This window comes from Harpia harpyja, chromosome 2 (assembly GCF_026419915.1).
Source record: "Harpia harpyja isolate bHarHar1 chromosome 2, bHarHar1 primary haplotype, whole genome shotgun sequence".
Taxonomy (NCBI): domain Eukaryota; kingdom Metazoa; phylum Chordata; class Aves; order Accipitriformes; family Accipitridae; genus Harpia; species Harpia harpyja.
The window spans coordinates 2,694,606-2,718,767 of record NC_068941.1 but is presented as its reverse complement, the minus strand read 5'-3'; the positions used below and the strand labels follow the sequence as shown (position 1 = coordinate 2,718,767).

General features: G+C 44.5%; 1 protein-coding gene across 3 annotated transcripts in view; it reads right to left on the bottom strand.

The window, feature by feature from the left end:
* The window catches only part of SHROOM3 (shroom family member 3), a 154,846-nt gene that overhangs the window by 104,911 nt on the left and 25,773 nt on the right, over nucleotides 1–24,162 (bottom strand). For all 3 annotated transcript variants that reach the window (XM_052812640.1, XM_052812631.1, XM_052812649.1), the window contains exon 2: nucleotides 2,681–2,835. In XM_052812640.1, coding sequence (XP_052668600.1) covers nucleotides 2,681–2,835 — 155 coding nt within the window. The remainder of the gene's footprint in view (nucleotides 1–2,680; nucleotides 2,836–24,162) is intronic.

The following is a 24,162-nucleotide window of genomic DNA, read 5'->3' as shown; positions in this document are numbered from 1 at the left end:
ATCAGACTTCTACCTTGCCACAAGCTGGCCAGAGTGCCGAGTCTTGCCACCTTTGGCAATGGAGAGAATACAGAAAAACTTGTGACCCACTGCCCACAAAGCAGTCAGGACCTCACATTTTTGTTCTTTTGCTGCTTTCATGCCAGCACTGCAGGGTCAGCTGGGACTGTGTCAAATTACCTGAACTGAAGGCTGGGGTCTTAGCTCTTAATTCCAGTTTTGCAGTTCTAAGTTTCTGGATTATCACTGAGCTTTAAATGTGCACGCAGGGCTTAAAGTACCTTGGCAAGGGAATAGTATGTGAATGTAATACCTCTTAACATGCTTGATCTTTTTAGTGGTGATGAAATGAAACCATGAAAGGCTCCAAACCAAATTTTCTTCAAGTTCACTATAATACTCATCAAATACTCTTGCATACTTGCATTAAAAAGGAGAAGAAAAGGTGAAAAGGTCTTGGGAACTTAAAAATACTGGAGAGAGAAACTATTAAGTTACACTGTGATGTGTAATTTCGGAACATAAAACACTGCTGTCTGATTGTCAATTTTTTCAGAGGTGGATCACCTCCTCTTTCAATAACTCATCAACCGTAATGAGAACCATGTGATTGATGCCCACTGGGATTGCTCTGCCTCTCATGATTCCTACTGCATGTGAAAAACTAGTCAAGGAAATTTAAAAGTTGCTCATTTTCTCTTTTAGCTTGAAGAAAGAGGCCTCAAAGCTTTCTAAGGGATGTGGTCCCATGATTCAGGCACCTCCCAAGGAAATATTAGGAACTGCTGCATTTTGCCTTGGCTATGACACTGCTGACCTTGAGTACATCACTTCTCTGTGTATAAAGACATATATGCATACATACATATATGAGCATGTGTGCACGTGTGTGTATGTGTGTGCGCATACATATCCAGGCAGAGAGTGCTTATTCAGTCCTGGTGTCCAGTTTGAGACACACAGGAATTGATCTTCCCAATGTACTTTTTCCAGTTTGTAGGCTGCAAAAGGGCTTTTCACAACATGAGCAGGTTTTAGTCTCCACCAGAGAAATGTTGCTAATGAAAATATCTAAGTGAAGTGGAGAGGAAAAAGTCTGGGATGAAAGAACTGCAATGGGACTCCAGGCTTTGCTTGTCTACCCTTTCTTCCTTCCTTTTCTTTTTACCTCTTAGGTGGACAGATCAAACACCAGAAACAATTCTCAATTTACACCAAAGAGAACCAGTTATTTTAATAGTTCATCTCAGCAAAATGAAATTAAACTGCGACAGAAGGGTTCTCTTCTCACAATTTTGCTAAGTTAGTTTGAATTAAACATTTTGTTCAGTCAATACAGTTGGACTACAATCTACATAGGCCTTAAATAAAAGCCATTTACTTTTGGTAAACACTCAAATTGCAATGAACTACTTTTGCAAATATCCTCCCAACGGCTACACAAACCGTCTAACAGTTCTGTATATGAATATTCAGTTTGTCATAAAGTCATTGTCAGTACCTAAAGGTGCTTTAGGTAAACAACAGAATATAGCCAGCAAAAGCACGAAACGTACTCCAGGGACCAGGACGGTGTCAGCTGTCCATACCTGCCCTACTGGGACAGCACCGCTCAGATGTCAGTCAGTTGTTCCAACTTAGCGACCCAAGGTGACACCTTTTGTTTGGCTAATGACAGCTCCTCTGCTATGCTGATCTTGCCCCAGATTCCTTTCTGGCTAAGTGTGGAAATTCAGGACAGAGCACTCCATAAAGTGACACCAGCTACCACCTAACTGGCACAGAAAATAATGTTTGGACATGCCCACAGTAAAAAACATACAGGAAGCGTCTCTATTAAGGTCTTAAACACACCCCACCCCCAATTCCAGATCCAAACACCTCTGATTCAAAATGCGCATCAAGATTCAAGTTCTGCGTCCTGACCCTAAGACAAACATACTTGTTATTCATGTCACCAAAGAGGATCGGCACTATTTGGTCAGCTGAGTTACACTCAGCACACCATCAAACCCAGCACGTTGGGATTGCTACTCATTACCATTTACAAGGCCTTTGACAGCCAGGGAAACAGGCGACACAGAACATGTGAGAGATCGCTCATTCAGTGATAGCACAGAGGCTGTGGCTTAATAGATGCAGATGAAGTGGCTGCTCTTCCCCCTAGATCACATCCTGGGTACAATATTGGTAAGATTGCTCATAGTCAGCACAGCCACACTACAGCTTACCTGCAGAACACAAAACAGCTCCAAATCTTGCTGAGGCCAGTGGAAATCTTTCTGCTGTCACAGCAACAGTGATAACATGCAGCAAATGAGGCAAGAGCTATGTACAGAACTGCCACCCTTTCACAGGGAGCCCCAAGCACTTTGAAGGAAGAGGGGACTGCTTGTAAATCACTGAACAGGAATCCTGGATTGTCATGTGGCAGGGGAGCAGTGGAAGAGAGCTGGAAAAGTATTTCACATGCTTGGGCCTATCAGTGACAAAGAAGTCATAGAAATGTTGGCTGAAAAGAACAAACATTTGCCCTTGGGCTCATGCCTGTGTGCTTAAAACAAGGCCTTTGCCAAGATCAAGCCAAGTCATAGGCTTTCAGCCAGAGATGTGAGGGGGATGGGTGCGACACCCTGCAGGGCAGGAGAGAGGGAGGGAAGGAGCGTTGGATCTTGCCTACCTGCGGACGACTAGCTTCAGTTTCTTGTAGGACCCTTTAACCAGGGAGATGGCCTCTCTCCTGGAGCTGCTCAGTTCCACCTCATTGATGTTCACCACTTCGTCACCAGCCTGCAGCTTGGAAGGCAGGGAGTCTGCTTTACCTCCCTCCTCGATCTGCACAGGAAAGAGAGGAGAAAGAAATGGTGAGACATGCCTGCCACAGCTTGGCTATCACATGCAGAGCTAAGCATGCATTTCTGTTGAAGGAATTAGGTCTACCAGCCCCACACTCGAGCTCTCTGACTAAGAAACATTGTCTCCCTTTGCCAGCCAGCTTCCTTAAAGGTCTGTGCTTGCCTCCCCTACATTTCATATAGATGGAAGCTGGGGATCGGCAGCCAAATTAATTCTGCCAAGAAGCATTGTTTTGAATAAGCCTGAAAAGTCTTTGATATTTGGAAGCAGTAAAAGCCAGCAAAACAGCCATGGAACGCCTCCTGATAAGAGTACCCAGGCACAAGCCCAAGGGCAGAGCTGGGATTAGAAGAGCTTGGATGTGATTTTTTTGTTCAAGCTCCTCTTTGTGATCTAGCTGGCTGATTAACAACAGCTTCTTACTGGCCAGCAACAAAGCAGATGCACATAGGTGTATGTAGTTAATGATATGCAGCACCTCTGTGGGGTTTTTCAGCTAGGGATTTAAAGAAAGTAGACAACTATTTTAATTTTATGAGAAAGTAAGCAGCCTGCTGAAGGCTATGTAGCGGCAAAGCTGGAAGGAGAATCCTAGGGCACTTTCCTCTGTTTTGCATGGTCCGTCACATACACTGTGTAGTTCTTCATGCACATTGATTCTCCATCAGTGTGCCAGCAGAAATACACCAAGTCTTCAAAAAAATAAGTGACAAGGCAGAGGACAAGAAAATTTGGCCCAGAATCTCTGAATCTCAGCCTCGTGCACTAATGTACTACCTCTCTGCAAAGGCATACTAGCATAGCAGAGGGCCAGGTTATATGCGGGTTAATGCACTGCAAATCCTTAGTTTCTGGAGACTCAGGAGTGCCACCGGTTCAGACTGCAACTGATACAGCTTTTATTACAAAACTTGCCACCACAAAATCTGATATTCAAAGCACCTGGCAGTCCCTGCTCAACAGAAGTTGTGACCTGTGTTAGCAACTGTCATGCAACCCACACTTAAGTATAACATCTCATGGCACATTAGAAGTATAACCTCTTCCTTCAGGCCTTCACCTTCCCAGACATCATATTGAGACAAATAAATGTGTCTGAATTGGATTAAGATTCTGATCCAGCCAGGGGAAGGGCTGCTATTTGCAGGAGTACCATTTTCTAAGCAGTGAAATTGCACAAACACTTCTGGAAGTTACTTTTATTTCAAGTCATGCCAGGCAAAGTGTAATTGAGCCATAACCCAGACATGTAACTCAGCACATATAGATGTATTACCCAGATTTCTACCAGAACATTAGTTTCAGTGTTGAATGGTGATTTCTCACAGGCAAAGCTGATCTGTTCTTCTGAACAATACTATTCCAGCTCATGTACCTTCTAAAACTTAAAATCTGACTTCCACAAACAATAGCTAATAAATGCTCTGAACCCCCTACAAAGGTAGGTAAAAATCATTGTCATTCATCCTACCAGGAAGTCATTCCACTGATGAATGAGTTTTTTCTTTTCTTCTTAAGAATGGGTAAAAACCACAGGAATGAGACTTCATATAAAGAGCCTTGTATCACAATTACCAGGAAGGGTGAGAGATGAAACATTAGACCTTGCTTCCAGCATAAATAAATGACAAACTAAAAATGCAGTATTGCTCCAGTTTGTTGCTGCTGTAAAGGAAAACAGGTGGGTGTCATTTCAATGAAATAGAATAGAGTGGGATACTATGGTTAGATAAACTTGTGATATAGTCAAGAGAAGGGATTTTGTTTGTTTTTGGTTTGTTATGTTAGACCACATACAATGGAGAAAGGACATTCTTGGAAAAATATCCTTCATCCTCCAATAATCTAAATTGTATTTATGTATCCTAGTTTTTTCACTCCACAGGATCACTGTTTTAAGGTTCTCTTTGCAACCACATGGGCTAGACATTTCTTCTTCTCCTCCTTTTTAGTGAAAATGGAAATTTGGATTCTTCCATAATCACCTCTACAAATAATGTGAAATCAAAGACCTTAAAGAAAGACTAAACTCCGCAATACTTCCGATAAGGTTGCTAACATTATGAACAACTCTTAAAGAAATCTTTCTTCAAACCTTGATGCGTTCCAGCTTATGCCTATGCTAAAGGCTCTTAAACTGCAGCTTGCAAGGCCATGTAGCCAGCCACAGTACCACAGTAAAGAACGCCTTTAAGGAAAGTTTGCCAGCACGAGTACAAAGTCATCTGCAAGTAATTCCAGAGGTTGAGAACGATCTGCTTTGCTCCCATGTACTTAAACTATCCACAAGCAAGACCTAAAACAAGACCTACTTTTTGTGATTAGAAGCTTTTGATGGCATCATCGAAACCATATTACTCATGTACGTAGAGAGAATATAAATGGAAATATGGATTGATCTTTTGTTTACATAGTTATCTCATGCATTAATAATCTGTTAGCCTCCTTATCTGTCTATTGCTTAGGTACAGTTGTGTCATCCATTCAGTTGGGGCTCCCTGGATGCAAATTCCTTAAAATTCGTGGAGGAAAACATTCACAACAGGCCTGTGACGTGGCACTACCACTCAGAGAGTCAGAAGAGGCAAAAAGACTGCCAAGTTTCCACCAGAAGTCCAGAAACAAGGCACTGTCTCCCAAAGCAAGGTTCAGATGCTCCACGTTCATTTCTTCTCTCTGAATGCCTCTGAAAATATTTGTGTTTAAGGAGTGGTGATATTTCAAGAAAAGGACTGAATGATTCAAACAAAACAAGCTGCACTATAAACACAAAGTTCTATCTCTACCCAGTGTAATAATTATCAGCAAAGCAAACAAACCTCAGCGTACATGTAACCTATTTAAATGAACACCTGCTTCACTGGACGAGGCTGAATGAAGCCAACGATGGGTCTCTGCTGCGTCTGTGATGCACTGAGCAGTTAAGGATGGAAGATGCTTGCAAAGCTACGTGCACCACAGCAGGCAAATAATATGAAGGCAGGCCACTACTGCATGTGGTTACCTTCTCCGAACAACCTGTCTCACCCTGTGGACCAGGTCCCAAGCGAGAGGAAATGAGAAGGCAAGTTTTCAACTGTTCCCTAAATCTCAAGTGGTTCGAAGTGCTGTCAGTCAGCAAGGGCAGAGCCAGCAATACAGTCTGTTGTTTTAAGTGTGCAAGTTGTGCTGGAGTAGTTTGGGCAGCCACAGCATCGTCAAAATCACCCTCAACAGTCACTTGTGCCAAAAATGTAATTGCTGTGAGCTACAGAACCTAGCGTAAGAGGTCAATCAATAGCTGGTAAGACCTCTTACAGTTTATTTAAGCTGAGAAAAACAAGGTGATACACAGGCAGCAAATGGCTGGTCTTAACGCAGGTGCTGTGAGTAGAGCCAGCTGCCCAGGCACTGCCACGTGGGGAGAATGCCTCTCCTTGAAATCAGCAGGAGCATCTGTACAGCAAACCATTCCTCAATAGCATAAAGACTCTTTGTTTCTGTGCCTCAGTTTCCCACCTGTAAAATGGACACAATCGTTACTACCTTTGTCTGTCCTATCTAATGTGTGAGCTCTCTGTGGGTGGACATGATCCAAATCTTGGCTCTCATTCCAGGGGCTGTCTCTGTGAATCCCTAGCTCACAGGCCCTGACCCTGGGGAGAGTCCGTGCCAATTAGAACCATGCAACAGGAAAGTATCCCCTTCCAGAGGGTGTTCCACCAACCATCTACAAGATGGTTCCTACCTCCTGTGAAATCCCATCAAACTTCTGTGATTTCAGCATCTCCCCCACACCTCTCTCCTTCTTCTGTTTTCCACAAACATATCTAGCCAATTCTTTGAGGTTCTTTCAGAAGAAGAGAACAAGATCTTCCCTGCCAAGCTGGCCTCTCCTGAAATACACCCACTTCAAAATGCCTCAGTAGTCTACTCTGGCTGACACAAACTCAAGTCCCTTCAGTTGTCTTTCCTGCAGTAAAGCTTTCCATGCCCACTGCCCCTTCCTGAAAATCCCAAAGGCCACCCCTGGTCCTGCTTTGCATTAACACTCCAGTCCGTTTTCTTGCATTAGAGGAGGCTTCTTGTCATTCAATAGATCCTGCAGCAGACTTTGAACCCATCTGTTCTCCCTTTTTTTGGCTTACTGTAAAAGCAAGAAGTTGCTTGAGCAGATCACCAAGGATACATAAGACTTATTACTACTGTCTTTTGTTTGGTTCGCTATGGTTACTGTAGGTTCAGAGAATGCTGTCTAACTGAGATCCTTTCTTGATTATTTTAAAGAAGTTTTCATTATTTATTCCTCTTTTCTCTTCCCTTTCTTTGAGGAGCTTTTGTAACAACAAATTCTCTGTAGCTTTTAAGATGGATTATTCTATCTTTGTGTCCTTTATATTATTAATGGTACATGTGATTCCTAAACTGTAAACTTAGTTGCTGACGTTTCTCAATAAAAAAAAAGCAAGCAAGCAAATATGTATGCATACTGTATGCAGTTACACAAGTGAGAGCTGTGCCACACAGCAGGTTAGTATGACTGCTGGGTGACGCTGGGAGATGCTCTGGAAAAAACAGTAAGTCAGCATAGCTGGGTGTTAATAGAAGCAGCAGCAATTGAAATGACAAACTACTGCCCTTTTCGTGTCAGATATTATAATGATGGGAAGGGAAGCATCACAAATGAACTGCTGGAGATGGCTATCCAGAATTCCTGAGCTGCTGAAAAAGATTTTACAGGAACTGACAGGGTGAGAGAGGAAGAAATTTTGCTCCACGAAGGAATTGAGAGAGGTAGCTTCCTCTGCTGCAAGGAGTTCGTGACTTGTCCAGGAGGAGCATTACAGAAAAACGTTCTCTGCTTTAGACCTCATTTTCAAATATTTTACTGGAACCATTTTCATTCTTTCCAGTGGAACAATGCATTTCCAGTGAAACTGGGGTTCATCTCTTCCTTATCCCTCATGGGGTCATTAGCACTGGTGCAACTTGGGGGAAAGGGTTAAACCAGCTGCGCATTTGAGAGAAAACACAGGAAAACTGACTGTATCTGTTTCCAAATTCAACAGTCAAGGTTTTAATCAATTCTCAGTGCCCAGACTGGAACACTGAACAGGTAAGACTGGGGTCTTTCATTTACCTGTTCACTATTAGGCCTAATAGAGCCACACCAGAACACTCACATATTGCACCCAGTACAAAGCAGTGCACGCAGAGGCCCACTGGGCCAAATTTGGCTTGCTCAGTAAACTCGCTGAGTAGCTGATTGATTTGGGCTTCGTGCTGGAGATGGGAGATTTTTAAGCCCCTGTGGAGTTCAGAGATGGTTCTCAAGCCTAAAAACAAAGTTGCAGAGCTGCTGAATGACTCCAGAGAATATGTGCTCCCCTCATTCAGACTTAATGCCATGTCACAACTTGGGGGCAGCGAGTGTTTCCCATGCAGCAGAGAGAAATTCTTCTCCATTGTCCCCAACCTCTGTGCCAGCATGACATAGCAGTTAAGACAATTCAATCAAAAAATAGTTAAGTCAAAGGTCTCCCCATGGAGCCATGTCTCTGCTGGATTTCCCCATCCCTGATGCAGACATGCATCTCAAGAGAATTTAGCTATTGACATTTACTCCAAGCCAAAGAGAGTGTTTCCAAATTAGTTATTGTTTTATTCTGCAGGGAAGCAAGGAAGAGATTTTTTTTCTCATAGTGGTCGGGATTGTTCTACAGTAACATTTCTGCTCCCAAGTTCAAAGCATAGTAGTGGAGAGACTAATTTATTCCAGGTGGTCATAGAAGGTTCACATGGAATGAATTTGCCTTGAGAGGCTGAACTTTATTCAGTAGAAGAACAAGTTAAACTACACGGTTTTGAAGGGTTAGCAGTGCTATGAAATCTTTCTGGTACAAAAAAAAAATCTGTTATTTAACACAGGCAAAACAACATATTTTCTCCCACACTCAGCCTGAACCATGTTAATGAATACACTTACCTGGCTTGGAGCAAGACACCTAGCAAGAACTCCAGCCCCTACCATTCACGACTCTAACACTTCTGGCATCCCCAGGCTTATTTTCCAGATACTACAGCAGAGAGGCACCACTGTAAGTCTAGAGGGACATCTACTCACCATGTTAGCAGTGACAGTCACCAGCCCTGATTTTAGCATTGTAGCCGACATCAGAGAAACTCAGCAGTATTTGACCCCGTACAGAGAAGAGTCACGAGCTCAGGGCTGCACCACTGTCACAGACAGCTCAGGGCTTCTTTGCACCGTGTGTGCGTGTGTGCGTGCGTATGTGTCTCTGGGGACAGATTCATTTATTTCCTACCCGTCAGGACAAAATCAGCTCACCTGCCCCTCCACTGAATCAATCAGCTCATCCTCTAAGGATATATATAACATGCTGCCTTGATTCTCAGAAGTGGCAAAATTCAATGTCAAGGCTGTGGCAGAGAGCATTCCCCAGTGCTGTGCCCTCCCCAGGTAGTTGAGGAGGCCAAGACAGCACAAGAGCTTGGCATCCTCTCTCAGCTCTTTTGCCAGCACCAGGTACACTTGGCTTCAGATAAAGTGGTGCAGCTAGCCCCAAGGAAACTGGGGTACCAAGGAGCACAGCCAGCTCCCAGGCCCTTACCTCTCCCCTCCCCACTGCCAGGGTACACTTCTGCTGTCAAAGCTGCTTTCCCCACATCCAGGTGGCCAAAGGTAGGTGCTGCTCAGTGAGAAAGGTCGTCCATCCCTCAGTGGGGCAGAGGAGCTTCCTTCAAGACATGTCTGGAGAAATCACTCCTAGTCCCCGTGGCTTTACCCCTCTCCTGTTCCCCTGCTCTGCTGCCTGAGGCAATCCTTATTTTGTCTGTGCCTAAGGCTGGACCTGATGAAAGCTGAAAGGAGCAGGAACTGCTCATGTTTTTTTCAGAGGAAGGATTTCAGGCAAGCGAGTTGTATTTATCCAAACTGGAATCTGTCCGGGATGCTGAGTGAAAATGGTACAGAGCCTCTGATAACAAAGGGGACCAGAACCTCACCTTTTACAGGTATTCCCAAAAGCCAAAATGAAGCACATTTGCAGCAGCAGCAAAGTGTTGCCTCTTCCCCGTCAAGTGCTACGGATCCAGATGGAAGCCTGCTACCCCTTGATGACTGAGCACCACCCCTTCTCTAGAGCCCTTTCTCTCCCTGCCTGCACTTGCACTACCCCAGGACAGCAGGGAGCATCACTGACCCTGTGCCATTTACGGTGCCTGGCTGCACACCTGGCTGTTCCCACTTCAGGGGAAAACCCAGCCCAGGAGCAAAGGAGTAGCCGGACTGCTTTCCCGCAGTCTCCAAACCTGGATGATCTGGAAACTGGGAGTGCAGGCAATATACTGGAGTGCTCCTGCGCGAGTGGAGACAGAGGCTCCCTGAAGGGTCAGGATCTTTTCCAGTATGATTTACTGAGGGCAGACACCAAAGCGAAGTGGCTGTGGGCACCAAAGCAGCAATCCAGCTGCAGAAATGCCACTGTGTTCCATGCAGGGTGGATGCAAGTTACTGACAAGTGGTGAGGATTCAAGGTCATTTCTAGGACTACCCTGCAGGCTCCAACACTTCCACACTTCTCCATTTCCTGCATGATTGTTTCCTGTCCTGGGAGTAAGGTTAATCTCAGCAGTCAGCCCCTCAGCAAAAAGTGGCAAGAAGTGAATGGAAAACAGATTGCTGGCTTCAGCTACAAGAGATAAGAAGACATACTTGGATGCGTTTGCATCTGACTCCTCTTGGTGACTCTAAATTCCTAAGCCAGCGGAGGAAAGGCAGTTTAGCTCTTAAGATAATTTTCCACCTTCTTAAGCACAGAACTGTTAGGTTCCCACAGAGATTTTTACATTTAAAAGTGGAAGGGGCAGGGGAAATCAAGTCTTCTTTCAACTAATGCACAAAGAAAGATGGACCGATGCTACAGCTTTGATTCAGACCTTCAAGAAGCCTCCAGGATCTTTTCTGTAACAAGAGGCAAACCTAACAATAAATTTTCTCCACCCTCTCCACATATACAAGACAAGGAACTAACATGTGTTTGCTCTACGGTAACGCCTAGAGCCTTATCAGGTCCCTCTTTTAGAGGCATGGTACAAACACATTATCACGGACAGTTGCTGCCCCAAGCCTTACAGTATAAATGTACAGGTTAGACAAACAGAGGGACAGGAAACAGAGGTGTGGAAAAGCTGTGACAACAGCAAGCAGAAACACAGCGGCAAAGCCCACTCTCAGCTACACGGTGACATTTGCAACATATGAACTGAACCTAGAGGCAAGGAGAAGCAAGAGCACCTGCAGGACAGGAAAAATCAGCTCGTTTTCAGTCAGCAGAAAGCCAGCTGTGATGCGCCCAGGGACCGACTGCAAAACGGCATTCTGACATGCTTTACAGTGGCAGCAAACAGTCCTCCTCCTGCTAGCCCAGAGAGACAGGAGAAAGGTGGTTAGAGGACAGGAGATGGCTTCTTTCCTGGCTCTCCCAGCACTCAGCTGCCTGCTGTTCCGTGTCAAGGTGTCCGGGGAGCCAGTATCTCAAATGTCATTAATGCTTCTTCCTACCTTCCCTCCTGTGGTTCACAGCACACAGCAACAGGGCAAGGCAAGGAAAAAAAGCATCAATGTGCACCTGAGTCACAGACAGAGCAACTACAGAAAAGCGTTGCCTGTGCAGGTGCAGAGTAATGCTCACCCTTTTGCAGCATTAAAACTTGAGGGATTGCTTTCTCCTGCTCTTTCTCTGTCTCCTGCATGAGGCCAGCTTTTAACCCAGCAGAGTCTTGCCTGCAGAACACACCCTACCTGCACACGCGGGAATCCGAGAGCCTTACTTCTTTGTTCGCTGTTTGGTTTTTGCAAACAATCCATTCCATGAATGCCACAGAGGGTATATTACCAGGTGATACAAACACTGGGGCCTGGAGGACGTTAACTTGATCCCTTTTGGTCTGCAGCAATTATCAGGGCTATATCAGCTCAGGGGGCTACAAGAACTCATTCCCTGTTACTCTGTTGTATCTGATACAGCTCGCCCCTCTCCCGAGCACACAAAGCCGGCGACTGCACATGTCTGAGAGTTAATATTTGCTTTGCAATGTAAGAGTTAAAAATAGCTGTTTGTCAAAGAGTCTGCTGGAAAGGTCTTCTGCTCTGCCCAAAACACACCCAAGGTTTCCGCACTTGGGACTCCTCTTTTCACGCTGCTTTGCCATCTTGTCCCTGACTTCACAGCCCTTTCTCACATTTCTCACAAGGTTTCAATAACTAAAAACACAGTTCCTATGACTTTTAGACAGTGGGCCCATTACAGTCTAGGCGGGGGCTATCAAACATGTGGCCACCCAACACACGAAACAGCACTGCCCCAAAGCTACTGCACAGCTACTGAGTCCATCGCAGCAGTGCAGCTTGGAAGAGCACAGCAATTGAAGATCACTTGCAAACCCATGTCTCCTCACACACTCCCATTCCCCAGCCACTCCTCTTCCTATTGTGTCCCTGGTGTGCAGGGTGCTACTCATCATCCTCCTCACTGTCTCTATCCTGATCATCGTGGCAGGAGCCAACGCAGCATGCACCAGCTTTACCCACAGAGATGAACTGAGCCTAGCGTTTAATGTTTCTCACCCTGTGCCATGCCCCAGAAAAAGCTGGAGATGGGCCTGTGGTAACAGTTATAATTAATAAAACTGAGGTAAGGTACTGTTAAGGGACCGCCTGAACCCTACAAACCCTAGGATTTTCAGTCAATGACATCAGCTGCTCCCTAATCCTTTCCACAGGCACCTGTACAGACCCCCCATACCATCTCCAAACAGCCCTGCTTGGTGGTTGCAGTGTATCCCTCAAACTGTGGGATGTCATGGACCAACGCTCGCTCACAAACCACAATGTAAAATGTGCAAGGACCGGCCCACCTCAAGAAATGTCACCTTTTGCATTGAGTGCAAATGGATAGGCATAGGAACATGTTATTATTTTTTTGCTGTTGGCAGTTTCTTTTGCTTTGCATACTCTCTTCTCTCAGCATGACCTTATGTACCCTCCCTCCTCCTGTCATTACCATCTAGGAAAACAAACCAGTTGGAGATGGGTCTGCAAAATTATATTTGTTACCTACTCCGAGGACAATTTTTCAAGCCTGGGGAAAGCCAAACCTAGCATCACAGGAACTGCCATAGCAGGAAATCTAGTTATTTCTTTAATCTCCCTTCCATCTGTTCTAAAAACAAGGAGCAAATGACATTTGGAACTTGCCTTTCAACCCTTGTTACATAGACCTGCCTTGTGCCCTTTTTTACAAGATGCTTTACACGTCTTCCCTGACTTTTGTATTACTTTTCTATACTTGCTGTTATGATGTATAACCTAGAGGTTGTAGCTAGACAGGGTGATCAACTGCCATGAGACTTTCTTTGCATTGTGTCTTTTTGGGGTAAGTGAAAAATATTTCCACGTAAGAAAATACAGCTGAGATGTACGCACCTGTAATCGGTTCGAAGAAGAAAGGAGACAACCAGCAGGCTCTCAAAATACAGTTGTTGAGGGTTTTTTTCACCACATGATTAGACAGTGAACTTCCTGCCTTGGCATATTGCTCACATGAATTCAAAACAGAAATGTCAAGAGAATCTGCCCTTCAATCAGGTAATTCCATAAATTAGGTAAACCTAAAACTATCGGATTTTCTGGCTACTGGAACAGGTAGCACTTATCTCTCCTGGAGACAGATCTTTGGCTTCAGCATGGCCTGTTACTGCTTTTGAGGTTTGCCACTTCTCTTTCCCTTATTTCCCTTCCCCAATAGCAACACTTCCATTACACCTGTTATAAATAGCAATAATAATAGTAATGACAACAGTAGTAATGATCCCCAGGAACTTTCTTTCCATTAGTTAATTTGACCTTTCAACACCATGGGAAGACAGCAGGAAGTATTGTTCCTAAATTAGAGAGGAATAAAAACAGAAGCAATGTTTATGTAACTTTTCCAGGGTCACAGAAAGAATCACACATTAGTGCTGGAGTTGCACTCTCTACTCTGACTGCCAGGTCACGCTGTACTGATGCCAAACGAGACTCCCCCCTTTAATATTTCTACCATGTCTCCAGCATTAAACCATTTTCTCTCACGGTGATTTTCCCTTTTCTACAATCAAGAGGAACTGCTACTGGATGCCCTTCCATCTCTATTTCTCGTTCCCTACTTGCCTCCATAGTTTTCATTCTTCTCTATTTGCTGTGGTTGTCCTCTCCCTCATTGTGCTACCATTTCCCTTTCCTTCTTTTGTCCTATATTCCCATCTTCATCATGATCCTCCTTCCTCCCTGAGCCTACTAATACAAACTTATAATCACTAAATGGTCTATATCCGAGAGGAGAAAAACCAGATGATGCAGCAGAGCCATGCTTGATGAACTGACTGGAGCTTTTGCCAGGCATTCAACAGCTGCCTAAGGGATTTAGATATTAACTTCTCACTCATTTTAATGAGAATCAGACATCAAAATTTTTAGGGACTCTTTGAAGATCGAAGCTTAGAGCAGCCAACAGCAATTAAAACACAGCTTAACATCAAGAGATGTGTCCTTTAGGGCAAGACAGTGCTGCTGGCATCCCGAGGTAATGAGAAGGAAATGCTAACGGACTTTCCAGAAGTAGCTGGGCCGGTTCATCACAGCACGGCGGCTCGATGCATTTTGACTCTCTGCCAGGTCACACACACTCCACAATAACGCAGCAAGAACTCCCCTCGGACCAGATAATGGCAACAGCGCGCAGCTTAGAGTGACGGTGCCAGTACAAAAGAGGAATTTCACGGTCCAAGCCATTGTCATCACATCACACTTGGCAAACCCTTTCTTTATTCCCCCAGCCTTCTATAATTATTAAAAAGTCTTCTCAAGTGAATTTAGTGCCCCTGAAAGATGCCAGGCTCACAGCCCTGGAGATTAATTTTCCTTGCCTACAGATCAGCTTGTCACCCTTCCTCCCTGCCCCCTTCTCCCCACTGCACCTCCAGTGTGTTTTAGCGCTTTCTTGAAGAAAGAGCCTCTTGGAGACAAAAGGAAGACTATTTCTCCGAGATCCTCAGTGCTGCTTCTGAGATGGTCAGCTCCACACATCCAAGTGCAGCAGCTATTTTGAAAAAATGCACATTCGTGCAGCAGAATGTATTGCTTCTGGTCCCCCATGCACTGGAGCATGGGAGCACATCATACAAAGGCATGGCCATCTGCAGGACCAGTGTCCATGTGAAGAGCACTTCACAGCACCATCTATGAGAGTCTTCTCACCTCGTATCGACCTGTGAAAAGAATTCCCTGGCAGTATTTTCTCTGACACCCCAAATAGTAAAGAATCACGATCAAATACTCAGAAATGATCGAAAAAACAGGAGGGAGTGGAGCCATCAGTTTCAATTTCATACAGGAAGAATAAATATCTTAAAGATCAAAGTGTCCATGTACTTCTGACCACCATCCACCTACTGCTGTGCACACCTACTTGCACACGCACATGATCGCATGACTTTGTGCCAGGACAGGCTGGCTGAGCATTTGAGAACCTACTCACCACGAACCCATGTGAAAGTGTGCAGTCTTAGCTGCGCAGGAGCATTTTCCTAAACAGGGTTCTACCAGGGTATACAAATGGAAAAGAGCACGGGAACTGAAAAGCCTGTTCTTGCTCAGGCCTTGTGGATGTCTTGCAGGGCTTCGTGGTCTTACTGGGAGCAGCAGGGAGACGGAGCAATAAACTGCGAGGGAGATACACAGCTTTGGTCGGTTTGTTCAAATCCCTCACCCTGCAGTCACTATCCTTGTCCCCTGCTGCCACCCTGCGGCAGTTCGAAATTCAAGGGACAACTGCTTTTCTCTGCGCTGCTAAGTCGTTTGTAGCTGGTGGAACTCAAACCGGGAGGGATTCTTTTCTAACGATGGGCTAAAAGAGCAGCTCATGTAGTGTTAATGAGAAAAGGAATGAAACCCTGTCAGCTCAATCCTAAGTCTGAATTTCACCCTTCGAACCTATGGGTAGTTCTGTTTCCAGTAACGTGAGTTACGCACGAGCAGCAAATTAATTTGAAAGGCCATTCATTTGTTACTGTTGTGAAAGTAGAGCAGTTGCTGCACTTAAGCCAGAGTGAATATCCCAAAGGTTCAAAGGCAGATGCATGAATAAATTTTATGGTGTGGAAAAGCAAGAATAAACTGTTAAACAGTGGCATTTACCTTATTTCTTAATTTAGATACTGAAAACCCAGTCAGACTCACCAGGGAACGCTGCAGTCCTCTGCCTAATTACAAAATGAGAGAAAAGGGGTCCTGACCTCTTCAGCCTGTCTGGCTGACATCTTTCAATCCTTCCCACTCCACCAGCCATGATCTCCATGGTGTCTTTGCTCTGCAGCTCTCTAACATTTTTGCTGATAGTACCCTTAACCTTGTGGTTCAGAGCATGTTTCCCATCAGTTTGTCCTGAAAGCACCTTAGGCTACTAAATATTGGATAACATTCATGTTAATAAGCACTGAATTCATTTTGTGCTCTGTGTCAATTCTTTAACTACTGCCGAAGAGGCCAAGTGCACCCCCAAGTCCCCTGCCCATGTGTCAGCCTAAATATCTTCAACCTGCACAGGCAGGGGTTTTCACCAGCTCAAGAAAATGCTGGAGCAATTTTGAAAGTAAGACAGTAAGAGCAGGCTTAGCTAGTGATTAGCAAGGCATTTCATAGCAATCCAGGAACTTTCTTGTTAATTTTACGCTGCAGATGTGGACTCTAATAATGCAAAACGTGCTAGGGTATGTGAGGAAGCGCATTTGTTCTCTTCTACCTTAAAAAAATCCCTTCAGATGTGGGTGACAGGGAAAGGTACTCCTTAAAGCCTCTCTCACAACAGTAAAAGCAAAGATGCTAGTGCCAGCTCTCTGTTTCTTTTACAGGTATCCCGACAGATGATGCATCGGAAGAGCTCCTAGTCCTTATAAAGTATACCGTCTGTTTTCCTAAGGTCCATATAAAGTATACTGTGTGTTTTCCTAAGGTCCAGCATTTATCCTCTCAAGAGGGCAGCAGCTTTTCCCCTGCTCAACAGATGTCTCAGCAGACACAAGCTTCCCAAACCGCTGCAGATCATATGGATGTGCAGGGGTGACTTTGAACTAGTTCAGGATCACCAGCAGCAGAGCTGAGCATGGAGCTCAGATTCCAGAACATGCCCCAGAAAATCAAGTTAACAGCTCAGGCAGTAAGGCTCTGCTCTATTTTGTCTTGTCCCAGCAGTACTAGCAGCACTCAAGTTCATTAACTTACGTGCACAGCACCTATCCCTCTCCCTGCCTGAATCATCTGAAGTAGGCACATCTTTCCTGGAACTACCTCATCAAGGCCTTCTTTTAGGGAAGGGGATTTATAGCTGTGTTTCCGAGCTTATTAATTTATCAAGCCAAACACTTTTTGGCAAAACTATTTTTAGCTGCAGTAGACACATAAACAAATTTAGCTGCAGTTTGGGTTGAGGCAGGTCCAAGTTTTCAGAGCCAGTGCTGCTGTCAGGTGCCACGGAGATGGATGAGGTAAACATACCTGTAAAAACAGTAGGCACACTGCCCACTGCCTTCCTCCGTCCTGCATGCCAGAGAGCTCTTGCTCTTAAGCTTGTCTTTTGAAACTTTTCTGTGTGAACACAAACCTCAATATTCAGTCCAGATGGCTGCTAACTTTGTGGACGCTTATATTTACACCTTGCCCTGCATCTAAAATGCAGGGCTTACACCCACCAGTATGACATGTAAATGCCTTTCTAGAGTAAGGGTTTCAAATTCTCATTCTGCCATACGTGCCAGGGAAAAGTCCACCACAAGCGTCTCAAATACAAGCTGAAAACATGTATTCCCTTCCTGCCTTCTCCTCCACTTGGTACGATTTCCTGGTTTCTCACAGTTCTCTCATTTTTTTTTGCTGCTCTTCTGTTTCCAAAAATGTCATTGAAAATAAACTGATAGGACAAACAACTATGAGATTCCCACTAACAAGGGCAATATGAAATGACCTGTTCGGCTATCAGCACTGAGAGGCCCTTGATCTCAGGAAAGAATTGGATTACAAAGGCATGTTTTCCATGAGTACTGCTAGGCTTACTCCAGTTTTATACATAAACTAGGGCAGCACACAAAAAGTGACCTAAGTCCTGCATCATGAGAAGGCCCATTTGATTTGCTGGTCTTCTCTCTTCTTGCATGTAGTGCTGGGTCCTGGAGGTATCAGCATTAAAGACACAAGGTGATGTATGAATGCGTATAGGCTTAGCTGAATGGGGGTACAAGGAGCACTTTATATCCAAATATTGCACAACCTTTTCCATTTCCTTAGCTTCAGGCTTAAGCACCGAAAAATCGTATTCCTGCTTCACACACGATGGGAGCAGTCAAGAGCATCCACGGGGCCCTCATTCCCTGGCAGAATGTAAGTCAGTCTGACAGCCAGGACCAGGCCTTCTCAGAGATGGCTCCCCTCCGATACCCATTCAACTGATTTTACGGAGCATGCTGTTGTGACCACGCAGCTATGTGAAGACTGTACGCTCAGAATGCTACCTGAATGGGGCACAGGGGCTCACTGCGCGTGCTGTTTATGCAATGCACTGGAAACTTTACTCTTGCATCTTGGGGATGGGGAGGAGAAAGAAGGGGAGGGGAGCAGAAATAACTAGAAAGGAAGGGAATGTGCCTGCTAAAGCCAGTTGTTACACATTGGCTAAACAGCATTTCTTTAATTGCCATAGCTCCAGGGGCTAAGGCAGCAGGCACATGTTTTTATAAGCTGAATCATACATTAATGAAAATCCCAGGACATTCCTGTAAGAGCAGAGGCATTAGTGGTAGCTGGGACACTGGCCAAATTCCAGTGAAGGTAACTACATTCCATTTCCCTATGGTCTCGCCACCACTTCAATGAATATGGTCAATTGTTTCAGCTCCAGGTTGCTCCGCAGCGTCCCGGAGATCAGCTGCCATACCCACAGCATCCTGTACAGTTCTCTGGGATATCATTCTCACTTAAGGAATCTTTGCGGAATTTAAAAATAGGTCCTGTGAATGATGAAAATGTCCCTTCGGGCAAACAAATTTGCAACAACAGCTTTGAGTCAAACAAGCTGCAGAAAACTTAAGATTGCATAAAAGTTCTACGAGGAAAGAACAAAAAGTACACTCAAAACCTCAGGGCAGAAATATTGTGGCAGACACTGCTCAGGCTGTTTGGAATTAGTTTAACTAACATCCTTCTGGGGACTTGACCAAGCATTGCTAAATTCAGTATACGTCTTTTCCATTTAATAGGGTTTGGATGAAGCCTATACAGAAGTATTTTTCAGAGGAAAAGTCCTTCCACTGTAAGAGGGCTTGGAATGGGTATTTCACTCTGCTGTGACTAGAGATGGCCAGAGGCAACCCTTCCTCAAGGCTTCCAAATCTAAAGCAAATCCACACTTTGAACCCTGATGTTTGCAGCCCCGTCTCTATAACAGCCTGATCCACTACCTCAGAAAGCAAGCCCTGTCCATGCTAGGCCGGGCTTAATCCAAGAAGCAGTGAGCAGTGATTCACAAGACTAACTGTTGCTGTCAGCTGTGCCACTGACCCTATGCATTAAAAACCTCCAGAACCTAAATCATGATCTAAATCTTGGGTAAGGTTTTTCCCAGCTTTCTTCACTCCAAGCACCACCACAGCCCTTCAATGTTTCCTCCACCAGCACTACCCAGAGGGCAAGGTACTACATAGTGAGAGCAGCAAGGCCTGTGACGTGACCCTGGACCCACATCCACTAGGTCGATGGCAGGGTATCTCGTGGTGGGGATAATTTTTAAAGATATCCTCTCTCAGAGGGAGTGCGTTTAACCTAGTAAGTTAAAAACAGGCACTGTATGGTCTGCATCGAAGCAGACTGTGTTGAACACGTGAAAAGCTTGGATGAGCTTTAAAGGCTTCAGATCACGTTCAAAGGGCCTGGCAGGAGAAGAGCAAAACCACAGGGAAATGGGACAACAAACCTTACGGCTGCAAGTCTGACTTTCCAGCTGTTCCCAGCAGAGACTTTTGTGAACACTACTATTGAACTGCTGCTGTTTACTCTCACCCTTGCCAACATAATAACTAAAAATGTACAGTGCTGGCCCTTTTAAAGCTGCACAGAGCAACAGTTACAGCAAAAATCCCAGCATCTGTTCCTCAAGATGAATTAGGGCCAGAGCCAGCTGACCCTCCTCTTGTTGAATCTCCCTTTTGCTGACAAGACAGACCCCCAGATTGGAACAGAGGCTTAGCAGTTTGATTCTTTCCTGCATTTTGGCCCTTTCTAGGGCAAGGATTAATGCCTGAATCACATGGATAGCCAAAATACGGAGTTTCTCACTATGTATGAAAACAGCACAGTGACGGTGGTGACCTCTTGACTTACTGTTGGCACAATAGTGGGTCCTAGAGATTCCTACCAAAATCACAGCTGCAACAGTATGCTTGTATGTGTCTTCACAGAGCTAAAAAACATGCAAAGCATAGATAGGGATGGAGTGCTATGCTGTCCATTTCGCAGGTGAAAGTGTGGGCAGATTGAGGGATTTGCTGACTGCACAGAACAGCCTGCAACTGACCCCAAAACTGAACCAAGACATTCCTCAGTCCTAGCCCAATGTTTAGCTTCCAGGTTTAGCTTCCAGGCTGCCCTTTTGCCTATCTTTTCTTTGCCTTAGAAATTCACTCAGGAAGCCAAGTCTTGGTGAATCAGAAGCTAGATATAATAAAGTTGCCCTCCTCTCTTCCTTACTAGAATTTCTCCCCAAATCTGTAAGACAAAGAGATGCCTTTTAATAGGCCTTATTGCACCAGAGTCTGCCTTGCTTAGCTAGCAGCTCTGGGGACAAGGAATTAAGATTCTTATAATGCTTGTGCTCTCCACTGCCATTAGCTCACGACTGTTCCAATGGGATAGCTGGCACAGCTGCACAGCGACGTTTACCTGAATGCCTAACAGAGGCACGTGACGATGTGTGCCACAGCGCTCAGCTTCCTGCTATCCAAGTACTGAAGGAGTCCACATTTTTGAGTGCTTCTGCTGCACCCGGAGGGAGCAAATCTGTTCCTGGTAGCTCACTCCAACTTACCTTTTAGGAAACACTTCCTTTTTCCCCACTCCTTTTACAAAGGGTTCTTTTAAGTAACTACATTTCAGCACAGAGCATGCTGCCATCAGTCTCCCCCAGGCAGCACCTCGGCTGGCATAAACCAGTGAGACACCCCTCACTTCACAGGACATCCCCTGCCTACAGAGCTCTTACAAAACCGGTCCTCTACACTTGCCACTTGTGTTGCCACCATTTGTCATGAGAACTGCCTTCATTTTGGATGTCCAGCTATTGGGAAGCTGGTTGCAATTGTTGATAAAATGTATGCATATAAACACCACAATCCAGACGTGGCTTTCAGAGGAGCCCAGGTGATCCTGGCCAGCATACGATCTCAGCCTGCCTATGAGAGGAAGAGATGTTTTTCACTCAGCCGTCTGCCTGAAATATGTATCGTCACTCAGTGTCCTGATTGATTAACTAAGCAGGGACTGAAGGAACAGCATGTAGTACTTAGCTAATTACACTGGCCGCGATCTTTTGTTCTGCTGCTGCTGGATCGCCTCAATTGATTCTTTCAGTCCCTAAACAGCTTTGTGGGCTGTACGCCTGGGCAGAATAAGGTCTTTTGTCATACTTTAATGAACAAAAATGTTTTAAATCCTCTCCTTCTCACTCCACTCCAAGTAGCAGCAAGGGTAACCTTGGTACTAGGACAGCTGTGTGGCTGATCAGTATCACATCCAAGCAAGTGCTTGGATGTAATTGCAAATGCACTCCTCTCCCCACAGGAACATATTCCTCTTATTAGGCTGTGGGAGTTTACATGCTTCACAGCATCGGCTATCCGGTCCATCAGTCTATCGAAGATATGTATTGCCTCCTCCACTTCCATGGGCTACAGGGGATTTAAGTCTTGAAGACTTCTTCTAGAACTCGGATAGGGTCTGACAGCTAAAAATGTGTTAAAAGCAATCATAGCTACTTCTGTTGGCCCTCAAACAAATAAATAAGTCTCAGATATCGGCAAACCCAGAGTACAGTCCAGCTGTTAAAACCTTCAGCAACTTTGTCTAGCCCAAACCCCTGAATACACACACCTTTTGTAAGAAACGGAACCATCTAGAGGCTAACACGATGGAATTGGTATCAAATGAGCTCTGTTACAAACCAAAGAGCATTACTTCCTGTGTCTGCTTTTCTCTTCCATCCCTTCAGTTAAGTGACATATTCTTTGTGATCAGGATTGTCTCTTGCTGTGTGCTTTGGTTGTGCCTAGAGCAAGATCCTCCTGAGAGCAAATCATGCTCCCTTCTGCTCTCCTGCGAGCAAACACTCTCTTAGCACTAACACAGTCATAGCACTAAATACAGCCACCTTGCCACTGCACAGATAGTTTTGTAAATTAAATGTGAGTGTACAAGAATTTTTTTAAACGTTTCTGATTTCACCTCTCAAACAGATTAACAGTTTGATTCCTGATCTTACCTTCCCTTCTCTGCAAGATACTGAGAGCAGACATTATCAATCCCAAGATAGCTAGAGGTATGGTAGGAAGCCAGAAAAGAATCTTATTCAGTTTCTGTGAACAAATACTTTACAACAGGTTTTGTCAGAAAAAGTCCAACCGTACCTGGCAGCACTCAACACTGAATCCTGGTGCTGAGTTCTCACAGCTAATCACCTTCCTGCCCATAAGTACTAGTAAGGTGGGTGCTGAGCAACTCTTAGAAAATCTTGCAAGCACAAACCACTTGTGAGTGCAAATCCCTTGAAAATATATCCACAGAAAGTCTTTGAAGTACCACCTTTCTAAGATTTTAAGTTCCGTGACTCTGAGAAAGTAGTTATAGGCTTATCCCATTTGCTTTGTGAGCTTGTAACAACTTCTGCAAGAACGTAAATGACTCCTACAGTTTTCCTGCAGTTTGTTAGTCAAGTTTGTAAACCCCATAAAGCCCCATGAGAGAAATTTCTAGGTGATGCCTCCAGAAAAAGCAGTTGCGAACATTCAGCATAGTAACACAGGTTCATGATTAATTAATTCCTGCATAAACCAATCTGAAACATTGGGGGTGGGGGGCGGGGTGTTAAAATCCCACCTTCAGTCTAAAATTTCCAAGGATTAAGAAGCTGCTGTTGTAGATGCTTGGAAAATTGTTCCACTGATAAATGGCCCTTCACAAATAAAAAGCTACCCCTTGTTTCTAATGATCTTTTAGCTTCAGCATCCAACCACTGGTGATGTATTTTTTGTAGTTAAACTGAAAACACTTAATATGCAATTTAAAATGTGAAGTATCAGGATTGGCAGCGTCTCACTGAATTTCTCCACCAAATGTCTCCTAGTCAGTTAATCTAATAAACTTCTGCATATAATGAACATTTTCTCAGCATTGTCCGGAGTCATTAAACCTGGCATATCCTCCTAAAGTACAAGTAGTAAAATGCAGATGTCATGACCAAGCTATGAGCTGACCGTGTTCTGCTCTATGTGCCCATTCTCCAGAGCTGGTTATTTTTCAGCTGGCTGAGTTTCAGATGTGAACTGAAGTGACTAATAAATGAAAAGGCTCTTATCATCCATTCCTGTGCTCACAGTCCCTACACAATTTTGCCCGGGCACTTGCCAGTAAAGTTGTAATAGCTCGTAATACGTGCTTCATCACTTACTGAGATTCATTACCAAACCCCTTAATTTGAGTAATAAGGGAAAAGCCCATTTCTTTTCCAAAGTAACGGACTTGGGGAAGGAGAGAACACCTTGGGACTAACAAGCAGTTGTTAACCTACCGTGATCAGAAAATAAAGGCATACTGCTCTTTTGTAGCTGCTATTTACACTGAATGGTCTCCATGTCAGATTTATTCCCTTTGAGTTAGAGTAAGTTGGTTTGAGTGCCAGCTTGGCGTGTCTGAAACACTAATTGTCTTGTTTCCATTTCACACATCATCATCACAATAACATTTCTGGAACTGGAAGACAAATGCCGGTTTGACTGATATGGCACACTGAAATACTGCCAGATAACCTGCATGTTTATTACAATTTCAAATATGGCTTTTCCCTGGCCCAATAAAGAATTAAGACTCTGGCAAATCTGCAACCCTACTGCTTTGGTTTAAAAACTATTGTTTAAAACAATGGCTTTTGCCCAAATGCTCACAATACGTTT